Source organism: Netta rufina, assembly GCF_964035555.1.
Source record: "Netta rufina genome assembly, chromosome: 2".
In the NCBI taxonomy this organism is placed as follows: Eukaryota; Metazoa; Chordata; class Aves; order Anseriformes; family Anatidae; genus Netta; species Netta rufina.
The window spans coordinates 59,969,769-59,994,776 of NC_140124.1; the positions used below are offsets into that span (position 1 = coordinate 59,969,769).

Here is a 25,008-nt window from a genome sequence, read left to right on the forward strand (position 1 = left end):
TGGCTATATTTTTAGATTGACTTGTGCTGTGTTTCTTTTACTCAAAGGACTGTTGCCATGGCTCAAGAGGCTCTTAAGATGAAGCTTGTATTTTAACTGTGGGAATGAAAACAATAAGTCTTTTTAAAATGTTTTTGGCAACTTAGAATTAAACAGATATTTTGAAAATTGGCAAGTATTTCGTCCTGGGCTGTGACCTGTTTGCATTAACCTTTCTGAGCTTCAGGTAAATTTTGAAAGCCAAGAAATAAACAGGATTTTTCTATAAGGAAATGCGTAGATACTGCTTTAACTGTAGTGTCACAAGGAGTGACAATATAGGAAAGCTGTTTAAGTATCCCAACACTTGTAGTTTTCCAGCAAACTAGATACACTATTTATAAGAAAGATCAATATGGTTAGAAGCTAGGTGCCAGAGTCTTTTAGGAATATGTCTCTTACAGCAGGGAGCTGAAGAATGAAGGTGGGTCATAGGTTTTGTGAGGGTATTCTTTGGTTAGATTTTTTGTTTGTTTTCCTGCTAAAATGGGAAAAGCCCTGGTAAAGACTAATAATTAACAAAATGACATAGTGCTATGTAAAATATGTCCCTGATTAATGCACTTTAACTGTGCTAGGAATCCTTATTCCAACTAATTTCCCCCCAGAATTATTATTATTTCCTTTTCTTTTCACTGCTAAAGCATCATATTTTCACCAGGCTTGCTGTCTGCACTGGATGACTAATCGTCATGGCACCTGGTGCATTCAAGCAGGCCTGTGCAGTGGAATAGTCATACCTAGTTATGTCTGCACACCTGATGTTTTATTAACCAGTATTGATTTTTTTACCCGGGGGACTTTTTTCTTCCTGAAAAAAGGCAACCTTGCAGGAGTGAAAGGCATTGCAGGGGATGAATTTCTAATGAACCCCTTCTTTCCCTTTTTTGACTCCTTTTAATGTAGCTTCATATTTTAAGTGCCTGAACTGAAATTTCATTTTAAGCAATTCCATTTTGATAAATCCTTTTAAACCTTGACTTTCTGTAAGGTTATTTTTTAAAGATTGTGCTGCCTGACTGACACGCTTAGCAGTGCCTGTAAATTTGAGCATTTCATTATAGGTTGCAATGAAGCATGCTCACATGCAGTGAAATACAGAGAATTGAGGAGCCTAGACTATTTAAGTAATGCTGAAAAGGAGGGGGGGAATAAAAGAAACCTCTGTCATAAATCAAACAGAAAACGAAGAACTTCGGTACTCCTTAGTAGTAGTTCACATGGTTCAATTAACAGCAGATCTCTCAGAATCAATTGCACTCTTGTTTGTATCAAAATAAGTTTGTGATTGTATGTATTTGTGTGGAGATTTCTTTATTTTGTTACCTATTTTTAGAATGAAACCCCTGAGATTGCCAAGGAGAGGCATTATTTATCTTGAGAGTGTTCAACATAGAAGTGTTACTATGTGAAAGAAAGCAAACCCAGTGGTTATCTCTGTGCTTAAATGCAACCAGAGACCTTCTATAATCCATCAGTATTTTACCAGTGGCCTTTTCCTGTGTTTCAATGGTTTGTTTGTTTTGTGTTAATGATGAAGGAAATTTTAAAATAAAGCCCAAAGGAAACCACTGCAATTGAAAGAAAGCTGCGGAAGGGAGTACAGAACTGTTTCAGATCTGTGTCTTAGTCCTTGCTTTCACACTGCATTTTTAATTTGCTGCCACAGTCCATCAGGCAGTGTGTACGGACTGCAGACACACCATTAGTTGTCAGTAGATGAGGGTCCTCATGACTCATTCTGACAGCTAACTTGCACTATCACAGTAATATGGGCTTGAAGCCCTGTTTTATTCTTTAGGTGCTAAAATAAGCTTTGTCTATAGAAGTTATTATTTTTTTTTTCTTCTGAGTGCTGCTAATCATTAATCTGCTAAACATCCTGAAGTTCATTTAGCATTGCTGTAGTTCTGGTTGTGGTGTCTTCTCTTTGTATAATCAATCTCTTTCTTTTACAGTTTTTGGCACTGGGAACACATTATGGCAAAGTTTATTTACTTGATGTCCAGGGGAACATCACACAGAAGTTTGACGTTGTAAGTATGACATTATTTAGAACACATCTACTGGGATGTAAAATGATGTGATGTACTGAGTAATAAATAAATTAATGCTTTTGCTACACCTGAAATTTTGCGAATGCATTTCATGAACTACCCCCCCGCCACCTTCATCCCCACCCCCCCCCTCCCCCTCCCCCCCCTCCCCCCCATAAAACAAGAGACATTTTGTGGTCCTTGAAAGAAGTTGCACTTGGGTGGTTTTGTGATGAGGACGTCTCAGTTTACATGTAATAAACTTTTGTTGTGAAGACAGAAGAGGAAATACATATTTATAATTGTTAATGGCTATTATTAATTACGGACCCCTGGAGGCTTGTGACTTCCATAAGGTTTGAGCCTGCTCATTAGGTGACTATTGTCAGTTGTTAGTGTGTACACTATCGTCTTATCTACTTGCCACAAGTAATTGAAAATTGATTGATTGCCTTGCTAGTTCAGTTTATCTACTGCAAATATATAACGCTAATATTTTATGTGAATGTTTTGAAGCTTGGACTCTTAAGGGAATGTATTGATTGAAAGAGAAGAGGCAGACATTTTTTTTTATTTTGGTTCCTGATATTAGAGGATGAATGAAATGCTCAATTTAAAATTATTTTTAAGAATGTTAAATGTTTCTTTTAATTGTGCATATTTGATAATTTTTCTGTTCTTTTATTATTATTTATTATTTTTAATCTTTAATACTTCTTCTTCAATCTCCCCATTTTCCATGGGTTGGGAGGAAGGGGATTAGCAATTTTAAATTTTTATTTTTTATTCCCCATCTGGTGTTGTCACAAAATCTGGTAACCAAGCATCAGTTTTTCATCGCAATGTCAGCCCTTGTCAGAGTATCCATCGCAAGACGTTGGCATGTTTGCAGAGAGAACGTATGTTCTAAAGCTGACACAGCTAGCTGCATGGGAGGGGTGAAAGGTTTTGTTTATATTTTTGAAAAATCTAATTACACAGTTGTTGTGCAAAGGGAAAAAGTAGCAGCCAAAACCCAGCCTCCTAGGCACAACCTTTGGAGGAAATTTTATAGATAGCAACAGTCAGATTAACAGTGACCTTCCTGGGTATTAATAAAAGTCAAGCTAATGATGTTCTCCTATTTCTTTTAGCTTTTTATGTTCCTTGGCCCTGCAGAGGAGATGCTGACTGCATTTCAAAAGAGGAAAGGCTTTTGGTGTCTGTCTTATAGTACCAATTAGATTTCATGTATACCACTTGCTAAAGATGCAGTTTCTTTCTCTGTAGAGTAATCTGTTTGGGAAAGACCAGAGTAAAGCATACACAAATTCTTTTCTTCTATTGCTGAAGTAAATGACTTGACTCAAAGACTTGCTCAAATGAAGTGGAGATTTTCTCTGGAGACAGGCATTAAATGTCTTAGACATGTATTCATTCCTCTCTAGGTCAGGCACTTGGAAGAGTTCATTTGTAGTACTGTCATCTTTCTTTTAGGTGCATGACCAAGGCCCTCTTCTTCCACACTGGTTCCTAAAGGTGAAATCCTCATCTTTCTGTGTAAAGATGTAGGGCATTGCCTAGGTGTATAGCAAGTCATAAGGGGTCTTAGTGTCTATTAAAAATTGTGAAACAAAATCCCTGCATCCTCTTTATACCATTCACTCTAATCTGCTATTCTTTGCTTTACTTTTCTTTATTATTGAAGTCCTACCAGTGGCTGCTGGGAGGGTGATTTCTTATGATGAAGTTAAGGTTAGGCCATATAAACCACTTTCTACTCTAAAGCTTTTATGTTGTTACATCTTTTCCAGACTTTTCCTGGCTTCAAGCTAAAGATTTTTGTGCTGCGCCACCTTATAGAGATGGCAATGATTTCTTTATTTAACTATATTTTTTAATTAAAAGCTGCTTTTTAAGATGAAGAATAGGAAGAAAATGTTTATTTCTGTCTATTCTTAGTATATCTTTTTTTTTTTTTTTTTGTAATGGCACAAGCCCTCTGTGCAACAAATAAATTATAACGTCGATCAGGTGGAAAGGGTGATTTATTTATTTATTTATTTTACAATTTGAAGAAGATTTATTTTGATCAAGAAGCACTTGCCTTTTAAATAAAATCTTTTATTTGGATCTACTGGGTGTTGTTGAACCGAACAGTCTGTCTATGCATTAGAGCATTGCTGTGTGTTGAATCGCAAAGAAAACCTACATTTTTATTGAAAAGAAAGCAAGCTACTTCTTGAACTCTTATAGATGCAAAACATTCTCTTGTAAATTCTCTGTGACGAAGAGTATTTTCTCTGGTTACATATTCTCTGATTCTTCATTGAGTCTGGAATGAGCAAGTTCCCTCTGAGAAGTGCTTCTACTGCTGAATAGCTGGTGTGATTCTACCTTGAAGTAGCAAATAGGAAAAAGATTTGAAGTCCAAAATAGGAGAAAGATTTCCAGAGAATTTCTGAAAATCAGTAGCGTTTAAAAATTGTTCCAACTAAATAAAATAGTTTCTTCTTAGAGAGTAGGCAACATTACCTCAAACACAGAAATCTTAAATTATTTGAAATAAACAGTATTCCTTGGGAGTGAGTTTTACAAGTTTTGCATTTTGAAAGATTCCATTTAGCAGATGCTTTCTGTCTTACGGGATGGCAGAAGTAACATGAAGCCTTCCATCTAGAAGAAATCAGTTATGTAATTCAAGGAATTGCTCTGCATTTGAGCCTTGCTCAGTTTTTGTTGTTTTTGTTTTGTTTTGGTTTGTTTTTTTAAGCCAAGTTGAGAAGATAAATTACTTTTCTATACATCTCAGTCTGTTAAATGTGTAAATAGGGAAAACAAACCTTACAAGTGAAACTTTAAATCACTAAATCCCAAATACTGTCAGTATGTGAAATAAACCAAAATTAAGAGAGTTTTGTTTTTGTTTTTGTTTTTATGGGTGATCTTAAGTGTTCCTTTTACACAGTGGTGTAGATGTTTCATGTTTGAGTCTTGGTGATTTTGCTTCGGCCATAGTTAAGTAAAACTGTACCATAGAGAGGGAGACATAAGGATGTTCCCCTTTCATCCCCCCAAAAAGTTACATATATGTAGAAAATACTACTTCTGTTTTAGTCTTCTCAATTTTCCATTTCTCTCTGTTAATCTCAAATAACCATGTTCAATAATTGAAGTGGGCTTGGAAGTTGAACAAATATGAATTTTGTTTTTATGAGAAGTCAGTTTTGTTTTATATTGTCTCACATTTGGATTTGATCCAAATTGTGACACAGAAATAGAGACTGATCTCAGAGGATTTACAGCATAATTAGTTTATCCTGTCTTCAGTTCCTGTGAACTTTGAGAGCGAAAACTGACAGGTATGTTGCAGAATCTCTAACATGGTCAATTTCTGGATGATGACCTTCCTGTTGAAGTCTAAATTAATTTAAAAGCAAAAACAAATAAAAAACATTCTGCAAGAAACACTAAAATATAAAGTCTGGTAGCCATATAAGTTCTGCTACCTTAATACTTTGGTTATTTTTTCAATAAATCTTTTAGAACTTCATCCTGTAATGTCCTTAAAATACCCACATTGTTTTGATGTTGAATTACAAATACTGTTTCTAGTGTTGCAAAGATTTATTTGTGTGCTCTATTTTAACCCATAAAATTCACTGAGACTTCTGTGAAACTAACCTCAATGGCTAAGAAGTCTTCAGAACAATCTTTCTTTCATCCTGCTCTTGAAATACCTGATGCTGGATCTGTACCAGGTGGACTACTAGTCTTTTCAGGTTTGCAACTCCTCTTACCAATAGAAGTGAAAATGTTTGTTTTGAAACTGTGTGGGAGATTCTTGGTTTGGGGAGAATTACAAGACAGGAATTTGTGGGGGTTGCCTTGGGTGGTGCTGGTATCTCAGTGGCCACACTTGCAATTCTTGCATGATCTCCTTTACTCCTTGCTTAGTGTGTTTTTAGCTCTCACCAGTGTAGCTGTCTTTGACAATGTCAGCCGCCTAAGATTAACTGATATGCATCCTCAAATAACGTATGTTTGACAAACTGGTGTTCTGTTGTATTAGGGTTCAGTGCATTGAGTGAGATGAAATGTGTCAAACGTCCTGAAAATTATTACTAAAAGGAAACAAGAAAGGGGGGGGGAAAGCCTACTAATGCCACTGAAAAGGATGATGCAGGACTGATTCACAGCATGTTAATTCCAAATGCCTTTCCATCTGTCTTTTCCTCTTAGACTGTCTACAATTTATTAATATAATTATTGCTTCGACTGACATGTTGTGGATTAAGGACTTGTAGGTATGAAGAAAGCTGTATAAACATGTTTAGTTAAGTAACAAATCAAAAACCTTCTAAAGGGCAAGAAAACCTGTCCCCGTTCTGGTCTTCTAATAAACATCAAACTTAAAGCAAAAACAGTAAGAAGTCTTGGCTGGTGCCAGTGATACTCTGTCAGGAGTGGAAATGCAGCCTATTTTACAAGTAGGGGACGATTTAAATGTTTAATGCATCAGAGGTGCTTCAAAGATGATGCATGAGCCTAGAAAACAAATGTAAATAGCATTTTAAAGCTTCTATTAGTGCAAAGAAGTTGTAGTAGTCTTTGCATGCAACATTCGTGAGCTGTTCAAGTGTGCTGGAATTTCAGAAAGAGAGAATGAAACAATTAAGTAGAGGTCCATTTTTTGTAGATTTCTTTTTCCCCCAAACTCTTTTTTTCTGCTTCCCATTGTGTAGTATTAATCATTTCTTTGTGTGTTTTTTTTTTTTTTTTTTTTTTAATCAGAGTGTCAGTAATCCAAAGTCACCAGGTCCTTCCTGCTACCTTGAAAATTCAAAGGGGAGTTCCTTCAGTCGTAAGGTTATTGTCCTTAGACTTAAGAAAGTTACAGCACTTGCAGCCTCTGGAGCAAGAGTGTTGCTTGCTTAAAGATGAATCAATGGTCTGTTGGTGTTGCCGATACCTCAGAAAGTTGCAAACAAATGTCAGAGGTTTCTGTTGGCTTGACACACTTTTGAAAGAGTTTAATTGCTAACAAGAAAACCATATTTTCTAACGAAGCAGCAGCAGTTGCTGAGCACTGAATGCTGTTGCTGGAATTGATGCAAACTCCACTAACTGTTGAGAGAGATAATGCAGCATCTTTCAATGGGGGAGGTAACTTTTAGCATTTGATTGTATAATGAAGAAGTTGTTTTGAATGGAACTTTACATGAGAGTTTAAGACTAAGATGATATAAATGTCACTTATTTTGACAGGCTACTTAAAATTCCCTGTTTATTACTTTAACTACATCATTTTAGTTGTCACTGTCAGACTATGAAAAAAGACTTAGTCGGGAAATGAAACGAAGCAATGGAATTTAGAGTAAAGATCTGGGTAGCTCTGTGTTAGTATTTGCAGTGTGTCAGTGTGCCTGTTAAATTTGAAGCTGAAATCCTGCTATTTGTTTAAAAAAAAAAAAAAAAAAAAAAAAAGGCATGCTGCTATAAATGTGGGCTCCAATAAAATGAAGTAGAAAATTCATGTTCTGATAGGAAAGTGTGTTTATGCAGTGTGTTTGTCCTTCCCTTCTGTGGGACCTATCAGCCATGTTGGTGGTGCCGTCCTATGGCTTCAGGGCTCTAAGTTTAACCCCTAGCTCAGCCCAGTGGGAAAACTGGAGAAAAGTGACATTCTGCAGTGTTTTGCTCTGAAGACTTTGATGTCGACACCCAATTTAATAGCCTTCCTTCTATTTCTGTCTACCTGTATTTTCATTTTAGCTGTAGATTATTTGGAAGTTCAGAGCTTTCTACAGTAGTTGTGGGAGTCCAGAGGTTTTCTTTATAGTAGTTGTGGGAGTAACTCTCATGGCCTTTGGGTCTGTAATTTTGGATCTTATAAAGGGTTGGAAAGTGTGTATTATGATGCTTTCCTGTTATTGTGCCTACAAACCACTCCAGGTTGTTTGTAATCTGGAGTGTTTTCAATGGGAACTATGATGCTACTGAATATTAGGACCCTTCCTTAGCAGGTGTCATAGTGTACCCTGCACATGTCTGTCATTTGATGAGGAGTTATCTTGACTGGGTACTGTTGTGGCGTTAGAGCTGTTATTTTGTAGGTCTATAAAAGTTTCTTGTATGACAAATCACAGAATACTCGGAGTTGGAAAGGACCCATGAGGATCATTGACTCCAAATCCTGGCTCCGCATGGTACTACCTAAAATCAAAATATATGCCTCAGAGCATTGTCCAAATGCTTCTTGAACTCCAGCAGGCTCGGTGCCATGACCACTTCCCTGGGGAGTCTGTTCCAGTGCCTGACCACCCTCTTTGTGAAGAACCTTTTCCAGATATCCAGCCTGACCCTCCCCTGTCCCAGCTCCATGCCGTTCCCTCGGGCCCTGTTGCTGTCCCCAGAGAGCAGAGCTCAGCGCCTGCCCCTCCGCTCCCCTCATGAGGGAGCTGCAGGCCGCCATGAGGCCTCCTCTCAGCCTGCTCTGCTCGGGGCTGAGCAAACCAAGGGACCTCAGCTGCTCCTCATATGTCTTCCCTTCTAGACCTTTCACCATCATTGCTGCCCTTCTTCAGACACTCTCTAATAGTTTTATGTCCTTCTTATATTGTGGTACCAAAAACCTCATGCAGTGCTCAAAGTGAGGTTGCGTCAGCTCAGAGTGGGACATTCACTTCACTCAACAAGATTGAAACAAAAAGCCTCTTGTAGAAGTTTTGCACATCACCTTTTATCCACCGTATCCCTCTTACCTTGAATGGAGTGTTGGTTGAATTTTTATTTGAATAAATAGATCAGATTGATGTGGAAAGTATTTGTTATTAATAGATATATTGCTTGGTGTCTGGGTGAAATATGGAATATTCAGTCATGTCATGTACAGTTAATTTTTGTAAGCTCAAAACTGAAGGAAAGATGGCTATTACTTTCAATTATTCTTTCAAGCTTGTAACTTGTAATAGCTGTAGCTTAATGCAGAGTAATGTAGAAAGTTTAATTGGGAGTATAGGCTCGGCTACAGAAGATCTTGGGTGGTCCAGACACTTGTTTTTTAAATGAGGTTAGCTTGTACAAGTCAAACATAGGCTTGTGTAGTCACAAACAGTAATCTGTATGCTGTATATTTAATTTCTATCAAAATTATAAAGCTTGTGTACTTTATCAGCTGTTTCTGGGACTGCAGTCATTTCTTCCTTCTTTGACTTTTCACCAGCAGCTATGTTGTCCTTCTTTTGAAAAGGATGTCAACCCCATCCTTAGGCTGAATGTCTTTCTATAACTTCATTACTCTTAAAATGCATGGGGTTTTTTGCTTGTTTGTTTGTTTTCTTGACACAGAAGCATAGGAAGAAGTTTCCTTTTTGTTCTTTAATATCCATCGCTTTTCTTCAGAGTGGATAGGGTATCTTACTGTCTGTCAGTTGTATGTCATGACCAACACTTAAGGTACTATGTTCAGGTACCTTAGAATCCCTCCTCAATGTCACTGATTTTAGAACGAGTTTGTTAATGTCACTCTTTAGTGAGGTACAGGGCTGTTACTAAATACTGTTTTGTCACAGTCATCTAGAGATAGCAAACAAGTCAGTTTCTGTTGATTTAGTAGGATTCTATCCTGCTCTGGGGGCTTTCTCAAATAAATTTTTAATATCCGGAAAATTGTAGGTGAAAATACCGCATTATAGGAGAATGATAGACATTTAGAACATTAATTCTATAGCTTTTACTGTACCCTGTTGGTCAACCAAAGGGCAAAGTTTTCAATGTATTTTTTATTTTTTTTCATCAGACCTTGCGGGAGCTCTGAATCTATTTTTGTGAAAGATCAAATAGAAGACCTACTGTAATTCTGCTAAATATATTTACATGTGGCATTTTCAAACAAAATTACTTGTGACATTATGCAGAAACATCAAAAAAAAAAGTTCTTTTTGTTTGGTTGTTTTTCTTTTTTTTTTCCCAAACTCTTTCACCATCCGGGTTTGGTAATATTTGTCGCTTGAATGTAAACTGCATCTTGTATCTTGTGGTTATTTAGAAAATTTATTTTCTTTGCAACTTTAATGGCTTTTTTTTTTGTTTTAAATTTCCTACACACCATAATTTGACAATTAAGCAACAAAGTTTATTTGCTTTTAAGAATAACACAGAAACATAGCTTCTAATTTGAAGGACATAACCGTGCACATAACTGTTACAGAAACAGCCATATACAGTATTATTTTTTCCTATCAGATTTAAACAGAGTATTATTTTACTAGAGTGTAATTGACACCTAAAAGAAACCCTCAGAAGAGTGCCAGTATATTTCAAACAACTGTTAATACAGGGTATTTATATTTTTCTGTTCCTTCCATTGGCTTTGTCCCTGGCAAGACTAGGTTGTTCTCTCTCTTGGAAGAAACCTCAGATTCTCAACCATTGGGGATGTCTGTGCCCTACTAGGAACTTGACCAAGTTTGACCAGGTGATTTTTACTGGCCAAAGGCATATTTTCAGTGCTTTGCCTGTTCCTTTTTCCAGTCATCTCAAAAGCATATTGTGCCACATCTGTCTCATACCCTCCCCAAGTCCTCTTTGTTGATATGCTGCTGGACTACTGGGCCAACTTGCTCTAGAGTTTTTATTACCAGCAATGAAACAGTAAGTTTCAGGTTACACAGATGTGTCTTCTAAATCCTTACAACCTTTAAAAGCATAGGAAGGATATGGGAAAGTTTGCCTTCGAAGAAGCTGGTATACTGCTGATTCCTAGAGCTGTTTTCCTTTTGTTAAATGGCATATTATACCTGAATGACATTTTTGTGTACACCGAAGGCAGGCACTTGCGTGCACGTATAAAAATAATAGCAGTTAGCTTGTCAGAATTATTCAGAGTTCTGGCATTAATAAAATATTCTTTGCATTATAAAATGTTTTCGTAGTTAGAAAGTCCAAAGCAACTGAGTTCTGGAGGACAATGTTTTTTATATAAGTTGACATTAATGATAGAGCTGCAGCCCTTTGTTTCTGTTAACAATAAAAATGCAACACTACTTAAAACATAGAATGACATAACAGGGGCATAATATGATGAACAAAACATGAAGGCAAAACTAAGCCTTTTTTTCCCATAGGGGGTAAGATATTGTTGATAATGAACTTTGTAAATCTAATGAAGATGCACATCTAAAGGATGAGACCAACTTGCTTTAAAAGACATGACAGTGTATAGTAGTTTTTGTTGCCCTCCTGATGCAATGCTAAATATGGACAGTCCAGATTTCACTGGTCTTGGGTGTTAATATCCTCATATTGCTTGTTGACAAAAGTAGCTACTTAAAAGCTGATCATCTCTGTTGTGACACTGCTGAGGAAGCTAGTTCCACTCACAGTCCTGTGGCACAGAGAAATAAGTAAAAGATTAAGAAATGATAGAAATCTGCTGGTTTTGTGTTTAGCATTGCAACCCCAACTCAGAACAGAAATCTTTAATTGCTACAGGCCTTGGCAGTTCTTGAAGATAGGAGCTTTGAAATGTGAGCAGTATAAAGATGGAAGAATGAATGGATCTGCTTGCGTTTTTGGATCTACATTAAATAAAGTTTATTATAAGCAAGGATATCTACACTTGCTGTTATTGAAATAGAGCCTCTTTATATGCAAATGCCTTGTGAAAGTTGCACAGGATCAATTCATCTTCACATTTAGCTTTCCCTGTCTTACTGCCACAGTAAGAATACTGCATGTGATTTGCCACTTATAGTAAGTTACAGTGCACTTCAAGATTAATGGTTTCTACTTGTGTGAGTACTCTCCTCCCTCTCCCCCCATCTTTTTGATTTGCAGATTTTTTAGGATCCTGTCAAGAATCCAAAACCTGAAATTGATCATTGTTGAGGATCTCTCTGCCAGGTTTGTGAGACTTGCTCAAATGACACAGTTGCAAATAAAAGAAGTTTCTGACTTGGTGTCCGAAGAGAACAGAATACATTCAGTAGTCAAGAAATGTATTTATTCTTGCGGACAGCTCTGTGCAAGTGTTGATAACGGGATGTTATCAACATGGAAAAATGTCACTTCAGTTTTAGCTATTGGCTGAACTTCAGCATTGATCACCCAGTGTAATATTCAACAATGCCAAGGATGTGACTAGCTATGTCTTTTTTTCAGCCAGGAAAGGGAGTTCTTCATTCATATGGGAGATCTTTTCACTGGTTGCAGTAGATACTGGACTGGGATCATCATCTATAGTAGAATGGTTGGCAGGCTAAAATAACTGGGGAAAAAATAGTGCAGTTTTTCATTGCAGGAGCTCATAGAAGGATGAAAACTGTGTAGCTGTGGCAAGGATAATAGCCTTGTAATGGGCATATGGAAAAGCAGGGATGCTGGGCGCCCTGTGGTCATGTCCTCTGTCCTGTGTTATGTCAGGGAGGGGGATTGTCATGGCTGTGGTGAAAACCTTCCTGGAAGTGATGCTGGCAAAACAATGAATGACCCCTGAAAAGGATAGTCAAAAGCCTCATTGCTTCTTTAAAAGTTGGTCAAAGCACCAATAAAATAATCTCTAAAGAAAACCTGTCCTGACAAGAACATGCACTGTATGACCTGGTTGGCCTCTCCCATCAGTCACTTCTTTCAACTGTGGTTTATCAAGAAATGGAGGAAAATCTCAAACTTCCCACTTCTAAGTTCTACAAAATCCTGTTAAATGTGTTAATGACAGTGCTGGTGTTTTTCTATTAAAAACAGCCTGTGAAAGTGCCCCACTAAGTTTGATCCTCAGAGTTCTATATACGTTTTTTGGTATTGTTCTCCAAGGCTCAATTTATAACATGGTAGCCTGTGTGGAAACTCATGTTCCGTGATGAGTTCTCCAAGTTCGCAGTGCTTGGGGAGCCATTCTGAAAAGAAAGCAGTTAGAGAAATCAGTGAGGTGAGCCTCCAGGTGGCCTGGAATAGTCTTCTCCCACCATGTGCTGCGTTTTCTGAGGCACATATACGTAGTTATCACCTGGAGCCCTTACTCGGCTCCCCAACATCAGCCCTTACTTCAGCCCTGCCCGTAAGTGTGTGCTGGGGAATATTGTTCCATATTCTCAGATGCTTTAATACAGAGATAGCAACAGTGAAGTAGAGGCATGCTTAGGACATTTCATCTTTGAGGCCTTGCAGTTACGCAGTGGATGGTGAAGGGGACCTGGGGAGAGAAGGGAAAGGGAGTAATTTGTTTGCCGTGGCACAAAGCTCCCAGAAGGAAACAGCTTTACACGCCAGTGTTTTAAGAGAAATGAGATTCTGTTTTGGATGTGTCAGGAATTAGCTAACAGTTAAATGCGGCTAGGAGGAGGTATAGGCTTTCAATATAGATTTGTTTTCAATCATAGCTTGGTCATTCCTAGACGAGCATTCTGATTATCTAGCAACTACTACAAGTTTAGGGAGATCCCTTGTTAATTTTTCTCTTTGGATGTATTTTTGCTTAGTCCCTGTAGTTGACAAACAAGATTAAGGGATTCACTGATGTGGAAAATATTGAAATCACTGTAGGCTTTTTGGTCTTTCTCACTTTCTTAGACCGTATATTAGAGATTCCTTGTCCTCATATTCCCTTACATTCCGACAAGCTTTTGAGATCTTTCTGTTTTGTAGGCAAGGTTTGCCTTCCCGCAGACAAAATAAAAGTTAATGTTGTTATTGTTCTGTGTCCCAGACCTTGTCACTCTCCCCAGCCTTCCCCCCTCCCTTTTCATCTAACCAATATAATCTCCCATTTTTCATTTGGAGAATGACAGATTCAAGAGTGTTATAGGAAAAGCACTGGAGCAGGAATCCTCACTTATCAGAATACTACCAGTATTGCTGAACAAAACCTCTTTGGTGTGGATATTAGTACATTTTCATCAAATGAAAATTCATATTGTAAAGTCAGAATATGCTATTTCTATTGGAGACAGTGGCAAACAGCTTGTTCTGTAACTTTTAAAGCTGCCTTTTCAATTTAAACCTTCGTTTTGCTACGTTTCTCATATGTGCATATGTACATAGATGTATATGTACTTATATGATGTTGTATGTAATCCATGATATAGCATCAAAATTTGCTTTTGTGGATTTTTTTTCACTCTATTGTGTTAGTAAGACTCAACAAATAGGCAAACCATGCATAAGTCAGTACAGCACCATAATATTTTTTAAATATTGACGGTGTCTTCAACTGTTTGCTGTATTTCCTGTCACCTCCTCTCACTTCCCAAGATGAAAAGGCCTTAAAAGGTAGAAGTTGTTTTTTGACCAGTTAGTTAAATTAGGCTTTCTTCTAGGTGGGCTGAGGTTATCATTTCAAATTGGAAAGACACCCCTGGAGAAAGAACGTTCAGTACTTGCCAAGTCCTCTCTTTTTTTTTTTTCCCAGTAGTCTTAACAACATTGTTTTTCATTATTCAGTGATGTATAGAACATCTAATAATATGGGTGCAAAAGCTGAAGAGTTGAGGCTTTGTTTAGAGCAAGTTCCTTATTCTGCTAGTGCAAGGCTCATATATAGAGAGCATCTTTGCTTAAATATGACAATAGCTAAGGCAGTTTGTTTACAAATCAGCATTTGACACCAGACCTCCATGGTAGAAGTAATCGCTTCCATTGGAAAGAAGTTTCCACCATTAAAATGGTGGAAATACAATACAAACAAAAAGGTAGTAACTCATATTCCCGTGGATTAACTTTTTTAAAAGTGGGGTTGTATTGCTGAACACTAGAGTTGTACATGTTTATGTGAATGTTGTGCAGATGGAAACACATGGGTAAGTGTAAAAGGGGAACTTTTAGGAGACAGGTTTGTTTAATTTTCTTATTACAGTTTAAACTCTAGTTTATATAGTTTTCCTGTAGTATGAAGAGCAGCTACAGAATGGTTAGGTAGATAACAATGTAATGCAGCAAAAAAGACTTAGAGATGATTGTGTCCTGTGGGTAAGTATACATGTATATGCATGCATGTGCATAGGTGGGTAATTAAGAATCTTTGGATTAATTTAAGGAAAGTTCTTGAAAATTCTTCTTAAAGAGTGGATGAAAATGCTGCATAAACGGCTTATGTTAGCGTTGGGAACCTCTTGAAGTAGAACGAGCTTTGCAGCAAGTATGATCGAACACTGCTTTGCTTTTCACACTCTTAATGTGTTTGTTGCTTGCCTGCTAACCATGGCTAAAAGGCATGAAGTCACAGGCAACTATTAAAACGTTTAGATTCCTAGCTTGTAAATATTGCATTTCTCACAGAATTGGAGTGAAATCCAGTCTTATGTTTCTTGTTCATCCAGTTCATATCCATTGGGATGCAGCATTTGTGAAAGAATCAATTATCCATTTGTTAGTCAGAAGAGCTTTACAAATTATACATTAGCAGATTGATTTCTCAGGTTCACTGTTGGGGGACTGATAGTATAAGGTGGGTTGATGATGAGTGTCAGGGGAGAAGGAGTTGCCACAAAGAACACAATTAAAAGAAGCTTTCTGAGTGGCCGTGAATTTAGTCCTAATTGAAGAGCTGACATAATCCATACTAAGTGCATTTATTTCAAGCATTTTTACATTAGGTAATTGATTAGTGCATGAGGTACATTTGTTGATAGATGCTCGATTTTCCTTTCCTTTAAATTTAGAGTTTTCCAAAAGCCTGTATTTAGATCTGTTTGAGCAAGATCCCTGCTAGCTCTTTTTCCTTCTCCTTAAACTTTTCTTTCTTCCATTAAGGTAACATTTTTTTTGTTCTGTAGTGTCAGCTTGACATTATTGATTTTGAACAGTCAAACTTACTTATGTTGTCGAGAATTCCAAACATGTCTCCATCAGAAAGAAAACTGCAGCTAATGGAAATTCAGCTGAAGACATTTCTTCCTCCTTTGCCAGAACTTTCACACTTTATGAAATTCAGAGGCTGTTCTCAGGTTAATCAGTTCAGTGTATCTCCCTTCCTAACTAGCAGGATCCTCCTTATTGCCGGACTTGAATCATTTCGATTTATAGATACTGTGTGTGTTACTGCTACTTATTCAGTCCTGTAAGTATCCTTGTGACTAAAAGAAGTTGGTGGTGGTTTTTTGGTTTGCTTGTGCCTTTTTTTTTTTTTTTTTTTTTTCTTTCTTCCCCCCCCCTTTTTTTTTTATTTCCCTTGGTTGGCCTAAAGATAGTGGTCCTGATTAGGTTAAAAAAAAATATTGCCCAAAGTAGTGCTAATTAAATAATTGTTAGCAACTCAGAATTTTATACACAGGTGCCCAGGTTTTTATGGCATAGGATTTGAGATCAGTTCATATTTATTATTGAGTAATACGTGAGTAGGGTTTTCTTAAGTTGTGGATTAACACTTTTTGACCTTACTGTTGCAATTCTTTTTTTTTTCTTTTTTTTTTTTTTTAATATGATGCCTATAAATTTGGAGGTTTTTCCTCCCCCTTTACTTCTGTCCCTCAAAAAAAAAAAAAAAAAAAGTTTAAAACAGCTAGCTGACCAAACCCCAGAGCATTTCCTAGTTCAGACTGTATCAAATGATCAGTCTTCCAGATGGCAGTGGCTTAGTGGCTCTGTGTCCTCTCTGACCTTCAGCGATTCTTCTTATTTTGTCAACCTGTGCAGGTAGATGCTGCAGGAGGGGTGCTTATGCTTTAAAAACCAAACCTATTCCTTTTGATAAACAAATTAAACTCTTCAGTTGGGACAGTTGGAATAAAGTTTAAAAAAAAATGTTTTTTAGTAACATTTAATTTATATATATATACACACACTATATATATATTTAATATCATACATATATATTTAATATATAAATAAAATAACTATACTAGAAAAAGGAAAGGGAGGGAAAGCCACAAAATTGTCTGTGCTTCTTTTTTCTGAAATCTCAAAATTATCCACAACCTGTTGATAGGATATAAGTATGACTAATTTTGAAATGGTAAGTACCTTTGCTGGCTGGCATGCAGACATGTATTTATAAAAATAACTAATCTGAATAGATGATTCTAGGAGAAACACCTTGGATTTAGATAGCACACTAATTTTATCGGTGGTCTCTTATTTCTGATTTTCGGGATAGCTTTATGTACATATCTTAAATGGCTTTACTGTGGAATATAATTCTGGAAATTATAGCTTTGTTGTTACTCAATGCCAAACTAGAAGTTCCTGGCACTGGAGTTCTTCACCTTGCTAGAACTTTACTGTAAAATGCATTTAATATTCAGACTTGACCGTTATTGAGTTTGTGGTCTATCATCACTTTCTGAGTTGCATGGCAAGTTCTGACTGGTAAAGTCAGCAAGCAGGCTGGTAACCAACAGTGCCAATTCAGCATGAGCTATGGAAAAAAAAAGTATTTTTTTTTTTTTAATTTTTTTTTCCGTGATTGCTTTACTTCGTGTATATCATCTAGCATAGTGTCTTCTGTTGGAAATTAGCTGAAAGTCTTTGTAAGTGAGCAGCTCTGCTTTTAGATGAATTTGTCTTCCCTGAGTGTCCTCTGCGTACAGTACAGACAACAGGGAAAAAATGCTGGGAAGGAAGTGAAAAAAGGAAAAGTTAAAAATAAATTATAGAAGTATTTGGCATTCAGAAGGCTTGAAACAAGTTGCCAGTTATATACAGTGTCATGAAATACCACATCTACTTGATTTCTTCCTAACAAATTTCTACTTAACAAACATTTCTGAAGTATCGTGTGCAATTTTCAACGTGAAAAACGCACATAATGTGAAATAATGTACGTGGTGAAGTTTTGCCTTGCTAGACACCATTTGGTTACCTGAGCACAATCACACATTTAATCTCCAAAGTCTGCTGTGCAGCCTCCAAACATCAGTGTGATGGATCAAGTCCATCATCCTGCTCTTCTGCCTCATCTTTTATAGATAATTAACACAACCTTCCTTGCCTGCTTACCGCACTTTGTTTTTTGAGCATCAAACTTTATCCAAGCCATTTACCAGCACGGTGGGAACAGTGTGGACCTACAGGCTGAGCTGTTGGCTCTTCTGGACTGTCTTTTGTTTCTTTTCATCTTGGGCTTTCTTGCCCCTTGAAGGAATGCCACTAAATCTGTTCTTGCTGTCCTGCAAGCGCTGACAGCAGGTTTTAGGTGCTGGAGAGATGAGAAGGGTGGGGCTGACTGAACACAGGAACTTAGCGTATGGCCCTGTGTCTGGGTAGTGCTATTTCAGGGTGGACTTTCTGCCTTTCCAGTTGCAGAGTATTAAAAGATGAGAACCTCTGTGAGGAAGTTGTCGCAACGGCAACTTAGGTACCACTGAGATACATGCTGTTTTTTTTGTGGGTGCCTGTCTGCCCACCTCCCTTCTCACCCCCCACCACCTCCCCAGCAGAGACAAAAATCTTCTCTTGCACCTTTCTGAGCAAACCAGAAATTTAGAAAGGCATTTCCAAGGTATTAGCCAGGTGTGGGTGTAGCATCTGAGAATCAGAGCTTTCGTGAGGCCACTGACCACACCAGCAGGCCGGTGGACATGAGTTGTGCCCCTCAGTGGATGCCCCAGCTGTGGCAGGAGGAACAAGCACCAGCTGTCTGCACGATCAGGGCCGTGCTCACTTCTGGCTTTCAAACGCAGCGAGTCAGCATATCCACCCTGCGGCAGATGAAAATACAGCTGGAGCACATAAATCAAGGGAAGTTGGCTTGATGGCTTCCTTGGCAGTGCGCTTTTTGGCAGGCAACACAGGGTGGAAAGCCCATGTTGTGATAGGCAGCAGCCGCGGTATTTCCATGCAGCGCTCCCTGATGACCAAGAGCGATGTCTTCTGCATGCAAGGAAACAGAAGAGCAAAGGCAGCATCCTTTCCCCAGCTGCAATGCAGCATGCAGTTGTTCAACCTTGATTAGAAAGAAGATTTTAGAGAATGAAAACGTAATTTATGCAAATGCTAGTGTTCTGTGTTTGTTTGTTTGTTTGTTTGTTTTTTCCCAAGGTGGAGGTGAGGAAAACTTCATTTTCCTGAGTTACATTTTGTGTTTGTGTGAAAGAAAAGGCAAAAAGTTTTGCAAAGACTCTGAGAAGACCTGAGTTTTATCCCCTATAGGATGTTCATCTGAACAGCGTGTTTTCATAAAACTTTTAATGGTGGTGTAATTCCACCTGCCATAGCATCTGTAAGGACTTGTGGTATTTTAGGCACACATCTGTAGCATCTAATGTGACCCCATGACTCTAGCACTCTTCCAGTGATGCTTTCTTTTCATACAAACCTATGATGAATTTCTCTTTTAAGATGCTCAGAATCACAGAGGTGATCTGTTTCATGGTGCCATCTGTTCAAAACTTTGTAAGGGTTTGAAAAGTTATTCTTAAATATCTAAGAGAGATTGACTTGGGTAAGGATCCTTCAGTGATGCTTGAAATGATGATATATTACGGAGGGTGAAATCAGGTTCATAGTACATAAGAAGGTTCTTGATATTTAATATAATTGAAAGTTTTTTTTTTATACGTGAGAGGATATGCACAGCATTACCCAAATAATGTTATGTTAGTCCTCAGTACTTAAGGACAGATGTTTAAGCTAAAGTAAACAGTAACAACTGTCTAACCCTGCAGGATAGAAGTAAAAGAATATCTTAAATGGATAGGAAAAATGAAAATTTATTAAATTGGTGCAGTCTTGAGGCTTTTCTCAATATTTCTCTGAGTACAACTATGTTGCACTTCAATACCTTCTAATACTAGCTTCTGAAAACACTATTAGAGGCAAAAATGAAAGCCAGAGAAGGGATTTGCAGGAAGAAATAATTACCAGTACAGCCATCAGACCAAACCAGAAGAATTTTCAGTTGCTTTGATGCCTGTGTTGTCAGCATGTTTTATGCTGAGTTTTGAGAGCAGGAGAGGTTCTTAATCAATAGCCGTGGTGCATAGGCTCAGGTGCTCCAGTCCTGGGAGCCTGGCCCTTTGTGGGGGCTCTAGGCCTCTGAGGCAGGTAGCTACAAAAAATGTCAGGGTTCTGGGTCAGGCAAAAGGCTGGAAAGAAGGCTGTGTTTTGGCATTATTGGAAACAGACCTATTCTGTGATTTTTGGATTTGTGCAATTTAACATCGTACAACCTTTCATACATAAATCTCAGAAAGCGTAGAGGTCATTAAAGCATATGATTGCTGCTGCAACTTTAAATGTAACTTTAAAAGTCTTTTTTCTTTTCTTTCTCTAGAGCCCGGTGAAGATAAATCAGATCAGTCTGGATGAAAGTGGAGAACACATGGGTGTTTGCTCAGAAGATGGCAAGGTACAACTAACCCATTTGTGTATCTAACAAGGAAAAAGGCAGCCCTTCGTGTTAAACCTGTGATAATTGTGATACTTGTGGGGTTAATTCCTGCATTTAGCACCACTTTGACCATCCATTTTGAGAACTGGGCTCGCCTTTGAATACTCAAAATTAAAGTCAAATATATTTTGCGCAAATGTGCTGTAGGAAAAGTAATTACAAGAATGTCAATAATGTAACTGGTATTAAGCTGATTAACAGCTGTGGCAGGAGGACACGTCACCTTAATCATTACTGCTGTGCCAGTTATACTTCAGTGACTAGTCTGCTGTTCCTGCAAGACAGTAGTTTAATGCCTTTCTGCTATAAATCCACAAAATTGGATTTTGTGGGCATGATTTCTGTGGGCTGGTGGTTTTCATTTTCACACACGTTATGAATGTTTCTCTTGAATTATAGAATCTTTTGATAAGCAATCATAGTTTATCAGAAGAATAAAGTGTCTTACAACAGCCACATTAAATAAATGTAAAATCAATATATGTACAGTTTCCTAAAAAACTGGCACCTACTTCCTTGACTGAGGACATACATCATTTGTGCAGTGTATAACTAACAATTATCAGTGCTTCTCTGGAATGTTGAGCTGTGACATTTAGTGGTTTTGGTGATTGATTTTCCACTTATAAGAATGTCTTTTTTGTTTTTAAGTCAATGGCAGTCTTTACTAATGTTGGTTTGCAATGATAAAATTCTAATGCACAGGGTGTTTTTAAGCTTCTGTTTTGAATATGATATACATATATATATTATACATATATACATAATATATATTTGTATACTGCATATACAAATGCAGTGCATTAAAAATAATTTAAATCATTTCTCAATTTCCACCTGACTTCCTGAGTAGAACATTTCTTATAGAGTAGATGTGGGGGGAGGAGGAGTGTTGGTGATCCTAATGGATTTATCCTATTCAGTGTAAGATGTATAAATGAAAACTAAAATTTAATCTTGCAATAGGCAAAATGGGGAAACAACCCCTTTAGACTGTATGAACTTGGATTTTTTCCCTTCCAAACAGGTAGGTTTTTTTCTGCAACAGGCAGAGAGCCACTTTATGTATCCAAGCTTTTTGTTTCTCAGAGATCTCTTGATGTCAGTATCTTGACACAGTAATTGGGATACTAGTGCCTATCAAAGTGGGTTGTAGAATTTTACAGCCTGTGAGAAACACAGCAACAGTATCCTAATTGTCTTAGCAAGATAAGGGAAGGGTCAGTAATTGTGCACAGTAATAAAAAATGTTGAGCTTGCATTGGTGGTTGGGGTGTTTTGAATGGTGGGGGGGAATGAGCACTTGCTGTAAGGACTCCTTAGATATGATCGTGAATTACTGACTTGAAATGTATATGTTGCAGTAAGGCTACAAGCCACGCTTTTTTTTTTTTTTTTTAATATAATACATTAATCTTAAATTATGTATTTGATTGCAGAAATATTCAGAAATTCATTATCCCTGTTCTGATGCGGCTGTATTTGAAAAGGACAAAATTCTATTACTTTAAATGATGAATCTGCCTTCATTTAGTGAAATAGGTGTTGTGGATCCAGTAGGTGACACTGTGCGCTATACAAGACAACCTAAACTTTGTTGCTAAAGCTAATTCAGATAATGCTTTTGACACAGGGTTGCAGTAACAAGTGCAATATGAACCACGCTTGTGTTCATGAAGTCCAGGGACATTGCAACCTCACCACACTGTACACTAAACACTTAAAAGATCTGGATGTTTTAGAAGTTAAACTTTTGACTTTACTCAGAAATGTGTGTTTTTATAAAAGAATCCACCCAAGGAGCGGGTGAAAGCACATAGCAGTATGTTGTGCTGCTGTATAATAAAAAGGCAGAAATTCCTGGCTAGATAATATAGCACTTCAACGTTCTTGGTCATAGGAAAAGTGTAACTTCACCCTCCATGTATCTCTCTTTCCTTACCTTGGTGAGTGTGCTTGTATTGTAAGAAGTTAAATGCTTGTTCAAGTGGTTGCAAGATTATCATTAACTCAAATAAATAAGCAGAAATAATGAACTGCTTGGAGGGAGGGAAGGGGGAGGAAAAGAAACAAGTTAATTTTGTTAACCGTGTTTCAAACAAACAAGAAGGATATGATAACAGCTGTGCATTTTGAGCTAACTAGGTTGATGTATGTATTTTCTACAAATCACTGAAGATGTGTCCCACAGGCCACTGCAAAAGCTTCTTGCAGTAGGCAGGGAGTGCATTTTCCCATATCAGAGTGAATCCAACATGAGGGAGATGGAAACCATTTGCCTCTCAAAGGAAGGCTTGAAGCCTTTTTCTTGTATCTGTTCTGCTGTATTCTGCATTTCATTTTACTGCTTTTTCTTTCTTTCCACACTCAAATTACATCTAGACTAACGATGTTGACTGAGGTTGGAATAGCAGCAAAGTGCAATTCTCTAATTGTTTTCTTGTCAGGCAGCATCCAGATGCAATATCAACACCTGGCACATGCATGTCATACACTCCCAGTTGCTTTTGGGAGTCACTTTTTTTTTCCATACTTCAAGTTTTTTTCTTTGAAAATGTTCCTTGCCAGTGGACTCTCTGCAGCTGATCAACATCTCCATGGAAAGCAACAGAAGTCACCCCCCACACACCATTTCGGTATGGGCCAGGTGTTGAAATATGAGGGTATAAGAGGAAAGTGCTGGCACTGGAACAAATAGAAGGGGAAGCACACTTGCAGCTTCAGAGCTGTGTTTTTTTTTTTTTATTTAGGTTAGATATTTGCTTGTATACTGTCTTGAAGGACCTTGGTCTGACTCCATGTTTTGCAAAAGTTCTCCTATGTCATTACAGTATGGTAATATAATTTGTATCTTCATTGACTTTGAGCTTCTTATACAAAGATGCATAAAGAATATTGAAACCTCGTGTGTTTACATGTTTTAGTGTCATGTTTACTACAGCAAACTTTACATTAAGATTTATGAAGTATTGAATTCCACATTTTTCAAAAAAAAAAAAAAAAATGGCTCAGATAGATTATGTGTGCGTTTTGTGTTTTAACCACCAAAAGGTTGGCTGCTTCTTCCACCATGTGGAAGCAAAAAAAAACAAAACAAAACAAAAAAAAAAAAAAAAAAAAAAAAACCAGCTCAGTCGGAACCGCAGGAGTGGTGAATCCTGGGTATTTAAAATTGGAGAGGGCTGGCAAAATACAGCAGGCTCTCATCATGAAATCCTTTTTCCAGCTACCTAAAAATATCATGAGCTGAGTGGGGATAGAAAGTAGAAATAGATAAATCCAATATAGCTTTGTAATATCAAAAGAATCACTTTCTCTCTGAAGAATAAAAGACATTAAGAAGTAATAAACTGTTATATGGTGTCCCTAGAGTAAACATGATAACATGTATTTTATGCTGAGTTGTTTTATCCTCTTTAGTTAACTGGCTTCATTTTGTTTTCAAACTCTTAAAGAAACATCTTATTGCCGCATTCGATTCATTATTAGGAAAATGTTGAAGGCACCAATGTCAATATTAATTGTTTTTTATTGGAGAGATGTTTTTGAGAATGTTGCTTTCCTGGAATTTCTAGACTTGCGTGTTAACCATTTTTATTAGTTTTCTTCCTCCTTCCTTTCCTTGTATTTTCTCTTTCCTCTGCACCTTATTTTGTTTAGTCTGTTGCACTGGGTACACTGTGCCAACTGATGAAAACAAAAACACAGAAAACAAAATCCTCTAGACATCAGCCCGAAGGTTTTCTAGGCTCACAGCCAGGCCCAACTCAAACATAACCCTTTGGTTGGCTTACATAATCACAGCTTTGCGATGCATCTCACTGTCTCCAAATATTGATTTTCCAATCCTTTGGAGCAGTAGCTCAGCCCCACGCAGCGCATGCTGCAGTATTTGTAAAGCATGTTGTTAGAGACTGTATAGTCACTAATGAGTAATGGACAGAGCTGATAATGCTGCTTCGGAAATGTATCCAGGAGACGAGCTTGAAAGGGAGATGAGGTGCTGTGGGGTGGTTTTAGCTTACCACCACTGCCAAACTTCGAGCCAATCTGAGGATGGCTTAGTTCCTCTTGTAGTTTACCTGGGCTCTAATTTTTAACTCTGTCTCCTTGGTTGTCTGGGTTCTCATCCTCTGATAGCTGAATTGATCTTTTCGCAGAGCCATTAAGCTTTATTTCTGTGGCCCATTACTGGGACTTAGTGGCTTTGTTCTGCAAATCTTTCTCTAGTGATTTTTGATTTATATTTTTGCCTTTTTTTTTTTTGTAGCTGTCCTCCCACCCCTTCCAACTCAAGTAGTCGCAGTGGGGCTGGAGAGAAAGAGAACACAATAGAGTTAAAAGAGGATTTAAATCTTGTAGTTAGTCCAACACGTAGTTAGTCCAACTAGCTGAACATGTAGAGCAGAATTACTGAAGGGATTACCTCTCCCAGAAACTAAGGCTGAACGACCAAGCCTGTCCAGGCACCTTCTAAAGTGGATTTGCTGTCAGATACAGTTTTCCATGGACTTGCTTCCTGGGATGCTGTTTTCCCTCCCTTCTCCCGCCAGCAGCTTCCATCCCTGCTGAGGCTTCTGGCAGTGGGTGCAAACCTCTTAAAATCATCAAGTAAAAGCAAACCATTTA

General features: G+C 37.7%; 1 protein-coding gene across 4 annotated transcripts in view; it reads left to right on the forward strand.

The window, feature by feature from the left end:
- Positions 1-25,008, forward strand: part of VPS41 (VPS41 subunit of HOPS complex) — a 110,442-nt gene that overhangs the window by 20,743 nt on the left and 64,691 nt on the right. For all 4 annotated transcript variants that reach the window (XM_084281859.1, XM_084281860.1, XM_084281862.1 and 1 more), the window contains exons 4-5: positions 1,998-2,075; positions 20,263-20,337. In XM_084281859.1, coding sequence (XP_084137985.1) covers positions 1,998-2,075; positions 20,263-20,337 — 153 coding nt within the window. The remainder of the gene's footprint in view (positions 1-1,997; positions 2,076-20,262; positions 20,338-25,008) is intronic.